General features: G+C 36.4%; 1 protein-coding gene across 1 annotated transcript in view; it reads left to right on the top strand.

The window, feature by feature from the left end:
* SLC12A2 (solute carrier family 12 (sodium/potassium/chloride transporter), member 2) overlaps positions 1 to 19,052 on the top strand; it is a gene marked incomplete at its 5' end in the record, with an annotated part of 43,808 nt that extends 24,756 nt beyond the window's left edge. The window contains 14 exons of the mRNA XM_009874280.1: positions 162 to 317; positions 1,361 to 1,460; positions 4,928 to 5,039; positions 7,889 to 8,029; positions 8,247 to 8,353; positions 10,406 to 10,485; positions 11,833 to 11,970; positions 12,623 to 12,670; positions 14,338 to 14,460; positions 14,635 to 14,746; positions 15,231 to 15,317; positions 15,653 to 15,788; positions 17,455 to 17,522; positions 18,419 to 19,052. Coding sequence (XP_009872582.1) covers positions 162 to 317; positions 1,361 to 1,460; positions 4,928 to 5,039; positions 7,889 to 8,029; positions 8,247 to 8,353; positions 10,406 to 10,485; positions 11,833 to 11,970; positions 12,623 to 12,670; positions 14,338 to 14,460; positions 14,635 to 14,746; positions 15,231 to 15,317; positions 15,653 to 15,788; positions 17,455 to 17,522; positions 18,419 to 18,554 — 1,544 coding nt within the window. The remainder of the gene's footprint in view (positions 1 to 161; positions 318 to 1,360; positions 1,461 to 4,927; positions 5,040 to 7,888; positions 8,030 to 8,246; positions 8,354 to 10,405; positions 10,486 to 11,832; positions 11,971 to 12,622; positions 12,671 to 14,337; positions 14,461 to 14,634; positions 14,747 to 15,230; positions 15,318 to 15,652; positions 15,789 to 17,454; positions 17,523 to 18,418) is intronic.
* Between the last annotated feature and the right edge of the window lie 2,444 nt (positions 19,053 to 21,496).

Below are 21,496 nucleotides of genomic sequence, written 5' to 3'. Positions count from 1 at the left end.
TTGAAAGTATAAATGTCTCAGTCTTTATTTTGTACATTACTGAAACTGTCACACATATGATGCAGAACACCAGAGAAGGAAAAGAATAGTATCTTCCTTTTCTTCAAGTAGTGATTGAATTTCCTTTCTCTTTTCTGTCTTCCAATTTTTATTTTGACTAGGTTGGCGCCCTGCTTTCAAATACTACAACATGTGGATTTCTCTGGTTGGAGCTATTCTGTGCTGCATTGTGATGTTTGTCATTAATTGGTGGGCAGCACTTTTAACATATGTCATAGTCCTTGGACTGTACATTTATGTCACCTACAAGAAACCAGGTATGTATGGGGCTTTATTCTGCTTATGGTAGGAGAAAAAGAGTTGTAGAAGAATAGAAAAAGTGATGATCTTTACAGAAAAAAAAAAAAAAATGAGAACTTAGTTCTGTTTGGCTAACTAGTTTGAATTTCTGTTAACAGGCTTTTTAGATGTAATGAAATACAATTATGCCTGTGTAGTTACTACTGTTGTTCCTCCCAAATTATGAAGATGTATGCCTTGCACTTAGACGTAAAGTTTTGAATGAAAATTTGAGGAAAAGGTGCATATGGAAAAAGCCCGGCTTGCAGCAACAAGGGCACTAGGAAAGTATGTTATGTTTTACTACGAAGTAAAAGAAGATGCTTTCTCCCTTATCTTTCCAAACTGAAAAGAGATTTGAGTGGTGTTTTTTTCCAGTAAACTATTCGTATAGCTATGAAAAACAATTTATATGCTTTATTCCTTCTCGTAAGAGCACTGTATGATCATAAGTGCAAGTTGGAGCAGTACTGAACCAAAAAGTGTTCCTGAAGTTGAAAGTAAGCTCTGAAGATTATGAAGTACTTGGAAGATAAATTCATTTGTATCAGAATATGTGTATGGGAACAAGTAGAGAGAATACTGGGATCTTTCATTTCCTTATAAAAATCACATTCTAAAAGGAACTGCTTAGTGTAGCAGGTTTTTACTGACAGTATTTGACTTTGTTCAGACATGTTTTGAGAATACTTCTTCCTTCACTGTGATATAAAATAACTAAACAACTCTGAAGTTGTCACAATCTTTGAAAAGTTGGAGAAAAAAACCGTAATTCTTTCTGCCTATAACTGTAAAATATCAAACTCTTAACTCAGTTGCTAAAACCACTACAGAAATGTTATCTAAGTAGAATTGCGTATTTAGCTCTAGGGTTTGTTTGACTAGTATTGTGTAGAATCTACCAAGATGCAGGTTAAGTCTCTTGTGTTTTCAGTTGGTATTTGACATTCATTTTGTGATAGTGCAGTTTTAAAATGAACAGCTTTAAGTAAAATATTGGGAACTTCAAATATTTCAACAGATGTGAACTGGGGTTCCTCAACACAAGCTTTGACTTACTTGAATGCACTGCAGCATTCTATTCGGCTCTCAGGAGTGGAAGATCACGTGAAAAACTTCAGGTAACAGTTAATATTAAAGACATAGGAAATTACTTCTATGTATTCAGTAGTGTATTGTCACAGTGTTCACCATCGTGTGTTCCATGAAATGCCTGTTCATCTCCTGTGGGTTCTAGTAATTTAGATTTTCACCACCATGGTCATGCTCTGGACATATTTACATTAGCATTTTATTTCTGATTCAGAGTGCACTTTAGAAGCAAGTCTTGGAAGATGGCTGCTTGTTGTATAGATGTCTCATGGTTTGCATCATGAACTGTGAATTTCATTCCTCTTTCACGAAACTGAATTGGAGGATGTGCTGCAAACTGCTAATCAGCATTTAATTCACATTATAGAGATAAAACTGATCTAACTGAAAATCCCCAAGATGTATATACTTTGGATATTATCCTCAACACTATCTACCTCATTAGGCTATTCTCTGATTGCATTTCAGTAATGGCAAACAGGCTGCATGAGTGTTTTTCATATACCTGAAGAAGAGAAATGTTTTCTTTTCTGCCAGCATGAATACCCAGGAAGGTTCTATTCAAAGAGGCAGTTTTCTGTCCTGTAGTATTTATGCCACTTTTCTGGAATAAACTACTGTAGAAGAAAGATGCTTCAAAACATTTTAACAACAACAAAAAAAATTTACTTAAAACTAATTCCTCCAAAAAAATAGAATCACAGATTTAAGATGATTTTGCCATGTGGCCTTGTCCAGCCCCCGACTCAACTGACTCACCATTGATGCAGCTGCAAAATTCAGATTGAACTTTAACATTATATCAGGTTACTTAGGGCCATATCCAGTGAAGTTTTGAGTATTTCCAAGGATAGAGGTTCTGTTGACCCTCCTCAACTGGAGCAGTCACCTCCTACATGCTGCCCAGCACAAGATTTATATTGTTGGCACTTAGTCCAGCAAATCTCTATCATCCCTTGCAGCTGTAAAACTGTATTGTTCTGTTATGCTCAACAAATTAGCAGGGGAATCTAGCTATTAAAATCTTTGGTTGTTAACAAAGGGTGACTTGGCATACTTGAGACAGCATTTATTAAGGAGTGAGCTGAGGGAGAGATTCTTGATACATTTGCCATTCTCTTGAATGCAGAATGCAGAACCCGGCAGCAACACAGTTTTGCAAAGAAAAGGTCTATGATATTTCCTGTCAGCTGGGAAATTCTCCAGTTCTGACCCTTAGCCTCTGTTGAAAGTGACTAAGTTTTCTCAGAATACTTAAAATGTCAATATTGCGAACATATAGACAGTTGAAATTGGATATGTCAACCTGTCATGATAGGTACTAGCCTAGGTACAACCTCAAAGAACACGACAATAAAACTAAATTACCAGTGTATTCATATCAGTATTACTGGGCTTTCTACTTGCAAACTGAGAGGAGTTTGCTGTTGTAGGTATTAACTACAAAACTTGAAGTTTAATTATGAAACAACTCTTCTTTATGAGGTTCTGACCCTTAATGTGACATCAAATTCCCTGGTTTTTATACAAACATTTTATTCCTTATTACATCAAGCTGCATTTTAAACAGGAGATAAGTTTGCATTCAGAAACTTGTTGCTTATGTATCAAGAGGAGACTTTCCCTAATGCAAATCTAAAGGCTAGCATTGTTATTTACAATACATAACTGTAATTGGTGTTGCACCCTTACTTCTTTCTTCTGTGAGTCTATTTTTGGTTGCAAATTTCGATTTAGAAGAAAGCTTTCTAGGAAAATTCTTAGCAAGTGTAATCTTCAGTTTGTGCTGATGAAGTAAACAACTGCTCTGCTGCTCAGTGTGTATTTAGGGTTGCATTGGGAGTACTTCAGCGATTTTGTTTGGAAAGCTAGTATATGGCTTTCTGAGTTTTAATGTTCTGTAATTGTTATCCTAAGGAGATAGATCTCAGTGTAAGCCAGTTCTAAGCACAGTGACTTTAGGAGAACTGTTTTTAGCCTGCTACTGGTTTCTAACCTAGAACAAGAAAGTATTTTTGAGTTCTAGAGATACATTATAAATAAATATTGAACTCCTCTGGTTTAGAATGTAAGTTTGCAGATGACACAAAGTTGTGTGGGCGTGTTGATCTTGGTTGAGGGTAGGAAGGCACTACAGAGGAATCTGTACAGATCGAATTGATGGGCCTAGGCCAGTTGTTTGAGGTTCAACAAGGCCAAGTGCTGGGTCCTGCCCTTGGGTCACAACAACCCCAGGCAGTGCTACAGGCTTGGGGAGGAGTGGCTGGAGAGCTGTCTGGCAGAAAAGGAGCTGGGAGTGCTGGTCAACGCCTGGCTGCGTAGGAGTCCTCAGTGTGCCCAGGTGGCAAAGAAGGCCAACAGCATCCTGGCCTGTATTAGAAATACTGTGGCCGAGCAGGGGCAGGGCAGAGATTTTAACCCTGTACTCAGCAATGGTGAAGCCTCAGCATCTTAAATCCTGTATTCGGTTTTGGGCCTCTCACTACAAAAAAGATGTTGAGGTGCTGTGAAGCATGTCCAGAGAAGGGGAGGGAAGCTGTTGAAAGGTGTAGAACACAGGAGCAATGGTTGAAGAAACTGAGGTTGTTTAGTGTGGAGAAAAGGAGACTGAGGGGAGACCTTATAGTTCTCTGCAACTATGTGAGGCGAGACCAACACCATTGATCTGTTTTCCCAAGTAACAAGTAATAGGACAAGAGGGAATGGCCTTGAGTTTCACCAGATGAAGTTTAGATTGGATATTAAGAAAAATTTCTTCACTGTGAGGGTTGTTAAGCACTGGCACAGGCTGCTGAGGGAAGTGGTTGAGTCCGAATCCTTGGAGGTACTAAAAAGATAGGTAGATGTGATACTTTAGGGACATGGTCTAGTGGTGGATTTGGTAGTGCTAAGTTAACGGTTGGACTTGAAAGTCTTTTCCAACCTAAATAATTCTGTGATTCTAATATGGCAAATAAGCAAGAGGAATTACTTGAGATGATTCTTAAGATACAAAAAATTATCTCCTGAGTTCTGGAGTCTGAACACTTCATCTTTCAAAATGGATTACATAGTTGTCTAGATTAACTTAGTTGCGATTGTTTGGGTCCAGCTTCTGAATGATACTAATTTAAAGAATATGACTCCAGTTTTTCTGCTGGGCACAGAGGAATGTAAGCTAGAAAATGCAGAGGGATGTGACTTACCATTAGGAGAAGAAATTCATTGTTCTGACCTAGTTTTGTCTAAAATCTGATTCTGATTTTTAAATGTGTACATTTTCAGATTTAGTAGAATTACTACATTTGGAACCAGATAATCATAGATCAGCTGACACTTGTGGAAAAATTTATCTTTATTTAAATTAGCCTAGATTAGTTATTACCTCTTCAGTATGATTATGTTCTTGTGGCCGGTATTTGGAAGAAACTTATTTCTCTTAGTAAAAAAACCCCAGCAAATCCAGGTGAAATTAAAGTCAGTATTCTTTTTTCTCCTTATCTATTCACAATTTTAGACCTCAGTGCTTAATTATGACAGGTGCTCCAAATGCACGTCCAGCTTTGCTTCACCTTGTCCATGCTTTCACCAAGAATGTGGGCTTGATGATCTGTGGGCACGTACACATGGTAAGTAAGTGTATTCTATCTTTACTTTAAAAGTTACCTTGCATTTTGTTTTTGTTGTGGTTTGATTTGTTTTTTGTATTGTTTTGTATTTGGTTTGCTTTTTGTTTGTGTAGAGGGCTTTTAGTTGTTTGTTTTTTTTTTTTTTAATTAAAGCATCATTATACATTTAGAAGTGCACAAATAGGGATTTACTGGTAGGATCCACTTATGCATGGGTCATCATTATTCCAGTTAAGTATATTACAGGGGAAACTTTGTAAAATTAGTACTTTTGATTGTTTGATGTTACTGTGAGGAAGCTTTGTAGGAATAAAATGAACATTGGATTACAGCTTAAGTATCTTCAGTCTTTGTGTCATACAGCCCCATGTACTCTCTCCTGCTTTAGGCAGAGCAGTTGGTCAAAATGATATACAGTATGCAGCTGGATTTCCTTGAAATGTTACTATTTCATGGACACTGATTCCTATGTAGATTTCTTTCAAAGCCTAGGTTAAAATAAACCTTGAGCAGTAGATTTAGTGCCAGTTTAGCCAATAGTTATTACAAATTGCTCTTAACCTTTTAAGTAGTTCTTTTTTATTCCTTCTATTACCAGATTCATTTCACTGGCAGGTGAACCAGTAATGTGAACAGACATTTCCTTTCCTGTTCCCTTTCTGCTGAGCCCCCTAGTATTTCAGTATCTTTCCCTGTTTTTTGTCAGGACATGAGGTGTGAATTTTCTGAGGGCTGGACGTTTGTGAGGGCTGTTCTGCAAGGACATAATTTCAGCAGTTCTTACTACTTTTGAAAAACTTCTACAGGAGACCTGTATAGGTTTTAGGGTAGGGGGAAGGAAGCAAGCTTCAAGTAAGTGTTCTTCAAAATCATGCTTATCATGACTTAATTGTGAACTATGGTGGCTGTCATATCACATTTTGTACCCACCTCAGGCAGCACTGCAGGCTTGGGGCAGAGTCGCTGGAAAGTTGCCTCGCAGAAAAAGACACGGGGGTTATGGTGCAGAGCCAGCTGAACATGAGCCAGCAGTGTGCCCAGGTGGCCAGGAAGGCCAACAGCATCCTGGCCTGTATCAGGAATAGTGTGGCCAGCAGGAGGAGGGAGGTGATCATGCCCCTGCACTTGGCACTGGTGAGGCCACAGCTTGAGTACTGCGTGCAGTTTTGAGCACTGGAGTATAAGAAAGGACATCAAGGTGCTGGAGCAGATTCAGAGAAGGGCAACGAAGCTGGTAAGGGGTCTACAGAACTTGTCTTACGAGGAGCCACTGAGGGAACTGGGATGGTTTAGTCTGGAGAAAAGGAGGCTGAGAGGAGACCTTATTGCTCCCTACAATTGCCTGAGAGGATGTTGTGATGAGGTGAGGGTTGGTCTCTTCTCCCAAGCTACTAGTGATTGGACAAGAGGAAATGAGCTCAAGTTGCACCAGGGGAGGTTTAGATTGGATATTAGGAAAAATTTCTTTACTGAAAGAGTGGTGAGGCACTGGAACAGGCTGTCCAGGGAGGTGATGGAGTCACCATCCCTGGTGTAGACAAGGCACTTGAGGATATAGTTTAGTAGTCATGGTAGTATTGTGTTGATGGTTGGACTTGATCTTTGAGGTCTTTTCCAACCTTAATGAATCTATGTTTCTATGAAAACTTCAGTTAGCTGCAGAGAGGCTGTTCCGTGTCTGATTAGCATCGGTAAATGTGTTCTAGCACATTGGGATTGAGTAGTTTTGCATCATATTTTAAAGCTAAACTTTTTCTGTTACATCTCTAAGAACATTTAAGGAAGAGTAATGTGATTACTGTTAAATATATTTAAGTTTACCATACTAGCCCAATATGATTTCTCATGCAATCAACAGATAAAAGTAAATCAATTTAATGCAGTCCACAGAACGTATATTTTCCTAGGCAAATATTGGATAGTTATGCATTCAGAAATTTTAATGCTTTTAATTCCTGTTTATACAAACTTAAAATTTCATTGAGTTCAAAGGACAGAAACTGAGTAATACTAAGGAGGCAGGATATCATAGGTGGAATTACTGTTTTTCAAAAGTAGCTGTGCTGAAAAGAGTAAAGTAGTGTCACCCTTCTTATAGGAAAGCAATTCTGATTAGAGATTTTTTGGGAGCGTATCCTATCTCTTTTCAGAATTGCTTTCCTACAAGAAGTATGACACCACTTTGTTCTTGACTAACTTTGACCAAATGGCCAGTCTTACATCTTTTTGCGAACTGTATCCTTTTGTAAAAAAAAAAAAAGCAGCCTGCTGTGTTCTCAGTTATACCTCATCCTGTATTCTGCATTTTGATGTCTAGGAGGAACACAGTGGTTTTCATCCTGACAGAAGTAATAAAAAGAAAGTATTTAAAGAGGAGATAACTTTGACTGTAACATTAAACTGCAGAAATCACACTACTGTGACAAAGGCTTTCGTTTAGCATTGTATATACACGTGGAGCCACACTTGTACAACTTGAAACAAATATTCCTATAAAGGCTAATGTTAACCCATCCTATATCTGTGTGTGTTTCATTGCAAAGCCTTTTACTTTTAAAATTACCTTATGCTTTGGAGGACAAGCTTGTGCCACCTGCTGGGGAAGTGTGTTTTGCAGGAACAAGGTTGCCAAAGCTTGAGCAAACCTCCTCTTCACAAGAGAAAATCTCTCTCAAGAATCTCTACTCTTGATTTTTTTGATAATGTGGAAGTATGTTTTGAGTTCTTTGACTATTAATTCAATTCTACCAGTAAAATAAAAAAAATGGGAGGGGAGGTGTTTATTACCATTACTAGTCATACTCATAATTCTTGTTTTCTCTATTTCTTTTACTTCCTTATTTTGAAAGGGTCCTCGGAGGCAAGCCATGAAGGAACTATCAACTGATTTGGCTAAATACCAGCGATGGCTAATTAAAAACAAGATGAAGGCATTCTATGCACCAGTGCATGCAGAAGACTTGAGGGATGGAGGACAGTATTTAATGCAGGTACACCTCTCTTAATTTTATTTTATTTTTTAAAGTGAAAGTGGTGAGGATGAAGGTCAAAATTGGAAGAGTTTTTATACTTCAAAGTGGTTTTATTTTGCAAAGTTATCTTGAAACTTTGATGAAAAATACTTAGTTTCCTGCGTAAGAAAATAATAGGACCTTTAGTTGTTTGATTAACATGGTTTTTAAAAAAATATATTTTTGTTCTTCTTAGGCTGCTGGTCTGGGTAGAATGAGACCTAACACCCTTGTTGTTGGGTTTAAGAAAAACTGGAGACAAGGTGACATGAGAGATGTTGAAACCTATATCAATTTATTCCAGTAAGTTGAAAATGTGGAGGCGTAGCTCCTATATTCCATTGCAGTATGTTTTGTAATAAGTTTTGTAAGTAGATCTTAGTTGCATGAAGTCTTTTTGAGATAGACTCAGAATTTCCGTGTTGCTGATCTAGCAGTCTTCAATATTCAATACCTTGTTCTCTTCGTGTTTGGAAATTAACATGCATTTCTTCATCGTTAAAATGGGTAAAGATCTGAATCTGGGAGGCATTGTGACAGTGGTATGAGGTTCAAGAGTTAATCGATTTAGAGACAGAACTCTAGTGTCTTATGTGCCAGTCTCCTGAATTCTTTAAAGCATAGCTTCTGTTGAAAGTAGTGTCTTATGTGCCAGTCTCCTGAATTCTTCTTTCAACAGAAGCTATGCTTTAAAGGGTTTTTCCTGCACTGCCCCTGTACATATTAAGTGTAGTAGAGAAGGGATCAACTCTTAGGCTAAAGGTCTGACTTTGTTAAACCTTGTATCTTACAACATAAACAGCACTGACGCTCAGAGTAATACAGTAGCCAAAAAGGAGATGGGAAAGGAAATCGTAGTGTAATTTGACAGTGCTGAAAGGCAGACCAGTTCTGGCTGAAAGATTTAATAGAATAACTTGTGCTACAAACACTTAAGGAAACCAAAACTTGCTTATTGCACTTACACAGAGGACATTTTTTTTTTCTTATGTGCTGCTTAACCAATTCATTTGTGTTTTACATTTACCATACAATCATAAAATGGTTTGGTTTGTAGAAACCTTTAAAGATCATCTAGTTCTCCTGCCATGGGCAGGGACACCTCCCACTAGACGGCATTGCTGAAAGCCCCATCCAGCCTGGCCTTAAACACTTCCAGGGAGGGAGCATCCACAACGTCTCTGGGCAACCTGTTCCAGTGCCTCAACACCCTCACAGAAAAGAATTTCTTCTTAATATCTAATCTAAATCTACTCTCTTTCAGTTTGAAACCATTACCCCTCATCCTACCACTACACTCCCTGATAAAGATCACATCCCCTTCTTTCCTGTAGCCCCCTTTTAAGGACTGGAAGGCTACTCTTTGAGAGTCACTGGTCTGTGGCATGTACCAGATTTAGCAGTCTCTCAGTAACATCTTAAATCCTAGCCTTCCCCGGAGCAGAAAACCTCTGTAGACAGCAGGTCAGGTTGGCAAATGAGCACCTCAATGGCCCTCAAAAGAGAATCTCCCACTACTAATACTGGAATATATTGATACTTTGAACATTTCTATTGAGTCTTACTATTTTGAAAAAGAAGTGTTTAATGAGTGAAATCCCAAGAAATTTCTGTCTGTGGAAATAACATGGAAGGGAGTTCTCTGATACATGGCTATTGTAAGGAGGTATTTATATCTCAAAGACCGATAATTAATGAGTAATGCAAACTGTATGATATCGTTAAATTCATGTTTTTCTGTCTTATATCTTGGGGTGTTTTTGTCCTTCATTTTACTCAGTCATTTATTTAGGCCTTTTTCTTGTTTCTACAAAAATGTTTTCCCTCTATTTTTTTAAAGAGTGAGTTCCTTTCCTATCAGATATTATAGGAATAGGTACATTATAGCTAGCATACAGCTAATTTGTTTCTAAATTACAACTTCATTGATGTTTTAATACCCAAATGTTGAAAGATAGCAGAAATTTTTAGTTCTCAGATCAAGGAGACCGTCTCAAAATAAATCCCTTTATTGATGGGGGGAGATAAAAATACAGATTTCTTAGTGTATCTTATCATCTGTGCAGAATTTGACCTGTTCATATTGCTTTTATTTAATTGCTGTATACATAGGATGAGAAAGGGAGGAGAGGTACTAGATATCCTTGCTGTGTGTTACTTTTCAGGATATGATGTTCTGTTCACTGATGCAGTTTATAGTTTGGAATTGAAACTGAAAATGTAACACAGATTTATGATTTGGAATTTTAAGTGAAAGTGTTTAGTCACTGGAGTGTGTTCCAAGAGGGTGTGTAAATTCGGTTCTTTGGGAAAGAAAAAGTTGTAAAATACTTTATTTTTGTTCCTTTTGTTTAGTGATGCCTTTGATGTTCAGTATGGTGTAGTTGTCATCCGCCTAAAGGAGGGTCTAGACATTTCTCACCTTCAGGGCCAAGGTAAGTTTTATTTTCTTTTGTCTGGTAAATAGCTGTTCTAAATCCCTTTTAGTACTGCTCTCAGAAAATACTAGATTAAGATAAGTTATTAAAAAATAAAAGCTAATCTAAACCCACCGCTTCTCTTACAGAATAAAAATCAGTGAAATTGTTAAATCTTAAATATAAAAGAAGAATAACTCATATTCAGCAACAGAACTCCAGTTTTCTCTACGTTTCAACTGTCTGTATTTCTGAGCTATATATAGTTACTTTTGGAGGATTTACCATTTACTGAAACAAAGGAAGCTGCCAAACTGGTATCAAGGATTTAGGACCCACGTCTAGGAATCATGAAAATCAGAAATGCTGCATCATCCAAGAATGCAGGGGATCTGGTGTGGGTTGCCAACTCCTATATACACTAGTTTAGAAACCTCAGCAGTAGTCTATCTTTAGTTCAGAAAAGTTTTCTATTTTCAGTGTAGAAGACTTGGTTATGCTTTGTAGGTAGTGGTCTTAAATCGAATGGCATTATTTTAGTTGAATTTGAAGCAGAATAATAGATTCCTGTGAGCTTTGGTGGCAACTGTCTACCAAAATGATAACGTCTACTTTGTAGCTTGCTCTGTGCAATGTTGCTATGGTAAGGAGGAATGCTTGTGTCACAAGCTCTGTAGGGGGGCATCCTTCTGAAAGAGGAGAGAGTTTTTCCTTCACTGGAAACATAGGAATGTTTAGGATTTGGGGAGAGGCAGACAGCAAGAGACCAGAGAAGTGTGAGAAACAGCAAGGAGCGAGCCTGCAGTGTGAAAAAAACACTGCTGAGAGAACTAAGTAATACAACACGAAGGTGTCAGAGGAGTTTCAGAGTATCCGCTGGGGATTGTGAGTTTGGTTTAACTTTGACAAACCAAGTAGCTTCACTGAAGCCAAACCTGGAAAAAAAACTTGGCTGTGGGACTTAGGTGTTCTAGGCCTTGTCTAAGGCTCATCCTTCTCCTGGAGTTAGAGTAGAAATGGAAAAAGTTTCACCAATATTTTTTTTTTTTCCTCCTGGTTGGTTATTCTCAGTGTTAGCTAGCTGTTTCATGTTTAGCCTGTAGTAATACGATCAACACCCCAAATCTGGGAAGGAAGTAGCAGGCAATTACAGCTCTGCTCAGAGGAGAAGCCTCTTTCTACCCTGGAGCAGTTCATAAAAGACTTTTTTTTTCTGCTTTTTTTCTTATTCCTCTCTTTGCAATAGCTTAACAGTTGCAGGAGAGTTTAACCAACTGTGTACTGTCTCAGTATAGTCACAGATCTCTATTGATGCCATTTGGAACAATTAAGTGGCTTATCATGTGTTTCTTTGCTTTCTTAAAGAAGAGTTACTGTCATCCCAAGAAAAATCTCCGTGTACCAAGGATGTCATAGTAAAAGTGGATTACACGAAGAAGGCTGAGACAGACACTTGTATAGCTTTTGCACCATCATCTAGTGAAAGAACTGCTCTACAGAAAGGTAACTTGCTGGTTAGCAATGAAACTTGAGTTTTTATTCTTTTTCTCTCTCATTTCCTCTTCAGTTCCTCTCTCCTCTCACCAAGGAATTGTTTAAGGGATTTTGTGTCTGTGGAACATAAATGTGTCATGCTTTTCTAGCTGTTGATACCTAATCACTTAAGTACTTTGGTTTAGAGCTTAACCAGTATGTAAAAAGAATCTTTGACAACTAGTCCCCTAAATAAAGCAGATGGTGGACAATGAACTGCCACGGATTTTCTTTCGTAATGACTTTAACAGACATTAAAACCTCAGAATTGTGCCACACATCGATTTGAAGGTTGCTGTAGAATATTATATGTATGTTAACAGACACAAATCATTCAGGATACTCTGACATGACAGTTAGCAACTTTCCTCATTAAAGTAAAAGCGTGGAGTGACTTAATAGTTAAATGAGCAATGTGATTCATTGTTTTCTTTTAAGTACAAATAGTCCAAATAAAACTCAGGATCTGGTAGACTGCATTTGTGTGCTTTTCTTTGTATGAAGATCCATTTCATCCTACATCTTTATTTTCCTTTTTTTTTAATATGTGCACTAGTAATGTTTTCATTAACATCACAAAGGAAATTAACCTTTTTATTTTGTATCTTTAAAAATCTTCCAGAGGAAGACGAAGATGGAAAGACTCCAACACAGCCACTGTTGAAAAAAGGCAGGCATTTTCCACCTTTTTGTGTTAAATCATTCTTTCACATCATTAATTTCAGTTTTCCTTTTGTACTCCATTCTGCACATACATTTCAGAGAGGAAAATATCAACCATGCAATGTTAATTTGTGTCTTCATAACATCTTCAAGGATTAGGCTGAGGAAAAATGCAATTTTGTGAAATTTCCTGAACAAGTTGCTACTGAGAAAGGATAGGATAAGTGTCTAAGATATGAATACTGGATTTATTTATTTTTTTTTAAATTTTGTTCTTGTGTAACACTTGAAATGCGTCTCAGGTATCTGCCTGGGTCCTTAGTTGATTTAGGAGTAAGGGTAATATTACCTAATGGTATAGTACAAGTGCTCCATCATTCTTTTCAGTAGATCTTCTAAAGCCATAGTTGTTGCTCTGTTATTTGGAATTGTTCAACAGCTTGCAAATTAAGGTGTAATATAGGCACTCAGTGAAATTAACACCTGAAATAATGCTAAGTAGTCATTCAAAGAAAGCATTTTGAGAGGAGAGTTGAGCAGTTGTCACTTCCTGGCTTATTTTGGACTTCTTGGAGTTAAGCAAATGTTTTTGCCTCAACTAAGAATTCATCTAACTTTTTTGACATTTTCTTCATAATTTCAACAGCTAGAAGCTGTTGTGTTTTAATAATGGAAAGTGAGATTACCTCTTGAAGCATAAGATGGTGGTTTGGTAGAAGTCCCGGTATGCAGTAAAGTAGTATATTAATGTAAATCAGTCACAGATGTACTCTATCTTTAAAAATTCCTAATAAAATAAGGATGGAGATGAGTAACAAACTCTTGGCTCTAGTTGAAACTGAGGTTTTACTTAAAGGAGAGGGGCATGTTTTTTCTATAAAGAAAACATATCTATCAGTATTAATGTAGTTGAGAATGCCATTGTTGTCTTGTTCTCAGCAAGTCTAATAACTTTGTTACCCAAAATAGTCTATACTGTGCTTCAGAGCCTTGCACATGCAAAACAATACTTGTTGCAAAAAATAGAATTCTAGTGCACACAGCTAGCTGTTACTTTCACCACATGCTTGAAGAAAAATGAATTTAAGAAAAGTGCCATGGACATGGTATTTATTTGTAAATTAGTATTTATATGTTTTTAGGGAAGTTTTGTCATGTGCAAGAAGGTAGCAACAGTGCATGACCCAGTGCTCTGAAGTATTTATGCAATGATTAAATCATCCAGGAAAGTGACCGTATAGATATCTTACAGATACTTTATTTGAATAATGTCTGTTAAATGAGTTAGTAATTTAAATCTTTAGTGGCTGAAGTTACAAGTTTGCACACTCCTGAAGCGTAGCTCAGTTTATATCCACTCAATCAAAAATCTGGAGCTGGGGAAGAAACTATTTTCGTTTAAACTTAAAGAGATACCACAAAATATTATATTTGAATAATGTCTGTTAAATGAGTTAGTAATTTAAATCTTTAGTGGCTGAAGTTACAAGTTTGCACACTCCTGAAGCGTAGCTCAGTTTATATCCACTCAATCAAAATCTGGAGCTGGGGAAGAAACTATTTTTGTTTAAACTTAAAGAGATACCATAAAATATTAGCAAGTGGCATTTGATGAATTTCAGGGTGATTAAGCAAAACACTTCAAAAATGAAGTTAAATGATATTTTTTTCCAGATTCAAAGACCCCATCTTCTCCTTTAAACCTGGCTGACCAAAGACTTCTTGATGCTAGTACTCAGTTTCAGAAGAAACAAGGCAAAAGCAATATTGATGTCTGGTGGCTCTTTGATGATGGAGGTAATGCGCTTTATGCTTTGAAAACAAATGTTGAAAAAAATTAAAGTGTTTTTGAATTAGTTCTTAATAGATATCTTTCAGTCAGTTCCTATATAGATGACAAATTTGTACTATTAAATTCTTAACACAATGCTGGGTTTTCTGAATCATTGTCAAATTCTGATCAAAATGCAGGTTTGACACTGCTGATCCCATATCTTCTTACAACCAAGAAGAAGTGGAAAGACTGTAAGATTAGAGTGTTCATCGGTGGTAAAATAAACAGGATTGATCATGACAGAAGAGCGTAAGTTTACCTTTAATGATTTCATTGTGAATGCTGCTAGAGCATGTTACGCAGTAGTTTACTTTGTCTTCCAAGTAGCCTTTTTCTTTCAGTTGTTCTTTGGCTGAAGTATAATCATATTCTGTTCACTTTCTCCAAAAAAGTTCAGTTTCCCCCACATTGTTTTGGATGAGATAGCTCGACTTAAACTAATTTTTCTGCAGCATTTCCTGACACTAACCTTTTTCAAATATTTTCTGAGGTTGTATTTAAAGGAGAGTTCTTCTCTTAGTTTTATGGGTTTAAAATATTTTTTTCCCAAAACAGGTTGTTGATTTATAGCTGTATGCCAGGTCAATTTGATTTTTTTTTTTTCCTATCACATGTAAGTTGCTTTGTTGTTGTTTTTTTTAATCCTTACATTAGTGGTTTTATTAGAAAACACCTATCTGTTTACCCTGTAAAGTAATTTAAAATCTGATCCATGCATGTTTTTCTGATACAGGATGGCTACTTTGCTCAGCAAATTTCGCATAGATTTCTCGGACATTATGGTTCTTGGGGATATTAATACTAAGCCAAAGAAAGAAAAGTAAGTATCAAAAAAAACCCAATTTGTTAGTACTCTTCAACTTTCAAAGTATATTACTAAAGCTCTAGGAATAGTTACCTTGTGCTGCTTTTTTTTTTTTCAAATGGCTAAAATTTTATTTATAGTTGCATGATGAACACTGAAAGCTCCTATTAATATCTGAAATTGTTTGTTGTATTACAGTGCCTGCATGTGCAAATAGGTGATTTCATGTTCTAACTGCAATTGGCAGTGAAAAAACTTCATTCCACTTTATTTTTCCATGGTAATAAAACTGCTGTCATGAACATCATTGCTGACATACAAGCTCATAATATGGCTGTTCATCATTGTAGTATTGCAGCTTTTGAAGAAATGATAGAGCCTTTCCGACTTCACGAAGACGATAAAGAACAAGAAGTTGCAGACAAAATGAAGGAGGATGAACCATGGAGAATAACAGATAATGAACTTGAGCTTTACAAAACAAAGGTTCTGTATTCTTTAGCGTGTTTTGTTAAATACTGGTAAACTTTTTCTGCTACTGTGCATATGGATATCAATGAGTTCATTCTTGTTATCCTATCTCTTCTGTAGCTGTTTTTATGATGGAAAGCAGCATGTAAAACCATTTAGATGATTCACCAAAGAAACAAAAAGTTTCTGCATTTTGAGGGACAGCCTAAACTGCTTTCCTGCAGTATTTCTGCAGTTAATTTAGAATAGTATGGTCTTTATTCAGCTGTTTGACTTTTTTTTTGACCAAACTAACATAATTTTTCTTTATTTAAAAAAATGACCACTACAACACATATAATTGTGGTGTGAGGAGGCCATTAATGGTTTGACATTTTTTGTAAGCATTTGTGTTATAGTGACTCAGAGGTATTACATTAGGAAGAAGTTCTTTCCTATGAGGGTGGTGAAATACTGGCACAGGTTGCCCAGAGAGGTGGTGGAAGCTCCATCATTAAAGACATTCAAGGTCAGGCTTGATGGGGCTCTGAGCAACCTGATCCAGTTAAAGATGTCCCTGCTCACTGCAGGGGTGTTGGACTAGATGGCCTTTAAAGGTCCCTTCCAACCCAACATATTTCATGGTTCTATGATTCCTTCTCAGTTGCTTCAGTGGAGGAGATTCGGAGCATCCTGTAACAGAGGATATAGACAAGTATCTGAAGAAAGACTCGTTAAAGTTCTAGTGATCTGAAGTTCTTCGAGATGATCCTTAGCATATTCTGCCCTTATCTCGTATTTCCATTCCGGTTTTTTACAACTTTTGTGAGAATTTGCAGTTGATTAAAAACAGAGATGGTAGGTCATTTTGCACTTTTAAGTGCATATAAGAAAAAAAAGGCAGGTATCTGTTTGACAGGTAGGTACAGATTGACTGGCAACACTGCTGAGATCTTTTAATTGCATGTTATGAAGGGGCTGGGTGGGAATTTATATAGTTACTTTATAGTTAGTGAAGTCCTTGATGCCTTGGTGTTCCTCATGTTTATAAGCGCTGCCAAACCTCATTTTAGGGAGATAACTGAAGTGATTTATGGTTACTGTCTGCTGATAGGTTAATTGTTTCTGCAAACAGTAGCCCAGAGGCTAACTAGACTTAAGCTCACCTGAGAACAACAAAACTATAAGGTGGGACTAATTCAGAGTCTTACCAGAAAGTTAGTTGACATAAAAGGGAACTGAAAATCACTGAGGAAGCTACCTCAGATGTTAAGATCAGGATAGTGTATTAAAAAAATGGAGGCCCATTATGGAGATAGGCTTACCCAATGAAGATGGATCTTCACTTCTGTAAGACCTGCTCACTATGAACTTGTGGGATATAGTTAAAAGAACACTGAATAAAGCATAAGGTGCTCTTCCTTCCAGGAGCTATGGAGGATGCTGTTACTATTAGAGGAACTATCTTAAATTTAGCTTCCACAATACTTGGCTTATTTGCACATTTCGAGCTTACTGCTCTCTTCTTTCCCAGCCTTGTATTTTGGTATTTTGGAAAAGCAAACACATTGCTGAACTGAGGTGGAAGTGTACACGCTTTCTATAAATAATGGATTGTATCTGTTTTTAATTTTCCTTGAATAAGTGAACTTTTTGTAGTTTTATGTAAAAGGTCTTCCTAACCAGTTCATTTTAATTACAGACTTACCGCCAGATTAGGCTAAATGAGTTGCTGAAAGAACATTCAAGTACAGCTAACATAATTGTTATGTAAGTAAATGATTTGTACTGTTATCCTAACTGATGTAGAACTGTAATTTGAAATATAAAATATACCTAAATACAGGTTAGGAAAATGCCTGTGCCGTGGCACTGAAGTATAGAAATACTCAAAGTGGTTTCAATGCTGAAAGTATTTATTAGAAATATGGGGCTAGAGTAATGTTGAACAAAATACGGCCTGTGTAGTTCTGTGCTTCTACTATGCTGCGTTAGGTGATAGCCTCCACATTTTTAGTGCAGCCCAGGATTCTCACAGTCCTTCCACTACCACATGTCAACTGTTCCTCTCTCATTCAGATCCTTCCTTTCAGATTTTTTTCTAGGAAATTTGTCTAGATAAAGTTAGATCACCTAATTCCATTGAATTGCTTTTAGTGTAAACGAGAAGAATGCAGATCACAGCTTTCTTCACTGCATTTTTGTTTAGGACCCCGCTTCAAAGAGCTCTATGAAGTAATACTACAAATGAAGTTTGAATAGGGCAAATAGACCTACAGTCATTTCTTCAAAATAAAAGAGTATGTCATGTTTTGGAAGGGTTGTGAGAAGGAATATTAGATCTGGCATCTTAAGAAAAAGCTGTATTTCAAAATCTTAAAGAGTCTTTCAGGAAAAGCTGCAAGTGAGGAGAAACTTGACTAAAAAATGGTAGTAAAAGGCTGAAAGTGAGGGGGAAATAGGTGTAAAGGGAAGATGATAAACTCTCAACTCATTAACTCTGAGGCAAAACCTCAAAACTAAAAAAGTTAGGAAATTTGACTTATTATTTACATCTTTGTAGAGTCATACTTTCATATTTATATGATACGACTTGTCCTCCACCATTTTTTTCTAATTGTTCAACCTTTTGTTTTTTGTTTTTTTTCCTTCCTTGTGAATTTTAGGAGTTTGCCAGTTGCACGAAAAGGTGCAGTTTCTAGTGCACTATACATGGCCTGGTTAGAAGCTCTTTCTAAGGATCTGCCACCGATTCTCCTCGTTCGTGGGAATCATCAGAGTGTTCTCACCTTCTATTCCTAAGAGTACTGCACGTGGGACAGCTGTGGTGAAATGGTACTTCAGTGCCCAGGGGAGAGTGACTGACATGGTCTATAGTTTATTAACATCACAAAGGCAAAAAGTGACTCTTTCACTATTTCACTGACTTGAAAGCACACAAGGAAAGTCACTGTATTTCTAAAGTTGTGACATCTTCGGTTTTATTCTATATTTTCTGTAATTTAATCTTGCTTAATGGGAGAGGATTCCTCGTTAGATTGAAGAACAAGACAAGCCTTTTGTTTGCTATTTGAATAGCAGCAATAAAATGTTTTATTTTTGATCAATGAAAGGATTATAGATTTATAAAAGCCTTTTAGCCTTGAGGTGCCTTCTGAAATGAACCAAATCTCATCTATACATCCTATTTTGTAAATTTATATAGAATGTCAAAATCTGCCTTCAACTAAGAGTTTAGATCAGACTTTCTTTAGTTTCTAGTCTCTTCCATATTACAATAAAAATGAATGCTGCTTTTCAGTCTTCCATTGAGCTATTAGTTCTTAGTACTGTATGTTTTCTATTCTCAGAAAGTTTTTGGTTTTTTATTACTATATCTGTTAGATTTAAAGGTGAGAATTGGGGCAGGTCAGTGGAACTAAAACAAATTCCTGATGTTATTGTCAAGACGTGCTACTAAATTTTCTAACATTTAAAACTAATCTACTAGCAGAGAGGATCCTTCACTCAAATTTGACAATGTGTCTACTTTGGCAGTAGCTTGAGATACACAGCTAAGATCAGCTACTGTGGCAGTCTTTGCTCTGAGGCTCTAGGATGAAACCAAATTCACCTTACTGGCCGAGGCTTTTTATCTACAAATTAGAAGGAGAGACAAAGACCTGTCCTAGTTCTTGGCCTGTTATGTTTTGGTGTCACTTTCAACTTATTTTGAAACAAAACTCAACTTAAGGCTTGAATGGGGATAATAAAAGCAATGTGATGCTATCTAACAGAAAACAGTAAACACTATGTGGGATCTTGCTATCCAATATGAAATGTAAAAGCTACAGTTCTCGCATTTTTCGACAAATGGTTAAAAGGACCACTAGTAACTAGGGGAGATGTTTTTAGGTCAATTCATTCAGTTGTCAGAAAATATATTTAGTCTTATTATATAATACTCAGGTTTGATTGTCTAGCGATTTAGATCTATTCCATACATCCTACTTTATACATTTTCTATGTTCAATAAAGAGACTGCCAATCTTCTGTGCCCTTTCGTTATATATTTTGAAAACTTCCATGATTTAGTCTACTATGACACCTACACAAGAGATTTCACTTGAGCCTTTGTATAAAGGTTAGTAATGTGAACTGTTTTTTAAATTCCTAATATATTTTGGATAGAAAGGATTGCCTAAAAACATTTCACAAGCTTTTAATATTAGTATTGGACATGCTACTGGATCAGTTTACCAGTGATTGAATGACTTTTGCTTAAGGATGTACAGATGTGTATTTTTATGCTAAATACAAGATGAAATCTAAACTTCTTTTGAAGGACAAAGCATAATCGTTGTGTGGCAATGTAAAACTTCAAGTTATTGTGATTAAAGAGAAAAATGTTCTATGCAGTGCTGAATACACTGTTGCCAAGTTCTCGGTAAACTGAAAAAAAGCCTTTCTTGATGTTTCTGTCAATTGGATTTGAGACTATTGAATCATTTAATTTAAAAAAAAAATAGCAAGAAAACCAAGCATGCATGTTTTGCTGCTAAGTGTGAGATAACTGATGCCAGCATGAACCTAGCTTGTCATGATAAACATTTTAAGACCAGACAGTTTGCAGTAAAAGTGCTGTTTTCTTCCAGGTGAGGGGATGGGAATCAAACTTAACCAACTCCTATTACAGGTTTTACAGTGGTGTCACATGATGTCACATTGTGAATATGGAATCATTGCCATGTTTCTTCTTGTTTTATAGGTTACATTCTTTTGAACAGATGGACAGTAAGGCATGGACTTAGTGCTGCTATCTTTAAAAGAAAAATAAAAATGTGCACAGGTACACTTATTTAAAAGGATTTTTTGCCCATTCAGGAAACCATTGCTTGTGATCTGTAACACAGAAACCAAATGAAGTGTGTGTATACATGCATATATGTGTATAAAATTATATAAAATATATCTAAATATGCATATGGGGATAGTTAAGGTAAAGTCTGTGAAATAACGTAGGATGCTTTTCACATACACTCTCAGAAGTCCACTAACGCTAGGCATGAGGTCAAGTTTCAAGATAATTTGTTACACTAAAATTTCAACAGTTAATGGTAATTGTTTGCAACAGATGTCAGTTAGTGGCAGTCACTTCAACTTCTGCTTTGATTTTGACGCCAAATTTAATTATGATCCAATCATTATTAATTACTTGAAAAATGAAATCACTTACACATGGCAATTCGTACTTTTTATAGATTAGGGTTCTTTGTATGGGTTTAGAAAGACAGTAATAGCTGGAGAAAATCAATTATTTATTTGTTCACTTGTATTTAGGTTTCCTTTTACATACATTCTTTTTATATGCTTTTTCTGACATTACATATTTAAAAATAACTGAACATAATTTAAAGATTTGAGCGTTAGTGGGTTATGGCCCACTTGGTTTGAAAATGTAAGATTTGATACTGTACTGTAACTGTCACACACAAATGCTTTTCTAATGTTTTAACGTAATTATTGCAGTAATACTTTGTACCAGGGGGATGTCACTGCAATAAAAGGAAGTGAATTCAATACAAATGTCTTGTCTAACAAAGCTTATTTTTATTGGTGGGGGATTGGAAGTAGTGTTCATAGTTTAGTGGAGTAATGCTGAAAATAGTTCCTGATGTGTATGCTTGTTGCACACACCTGCTACTTAACTTTATTGTGTAATATGTTTAATCTGAGTAGAACTCAACGCCATTCAGGTGTTTGGC

The sequence above is a fragment of the Apaloderma vittatum genome, unplaced genomic scaffold, assembly GCF_000703405.1.
Source record: "Apaloderma vittatum isolate BGI_N311 unplaced genomic scaffold, ASM70340v1 scaffold8588, whole genome shotgun sequence".
In the NCBI taxonomy this organism is placed as follows: domain Eukaryota; kingdom Metazoa; phylum Chordata; class Aves; order Trogoniformes; family Trogonidae; genus Apaloderma; species Apaloderma vittatum.
Note: the sequence above shows the minus strand (reverse complement) of the source record. Positions and strands in the feature narration are given on the sequence as shown.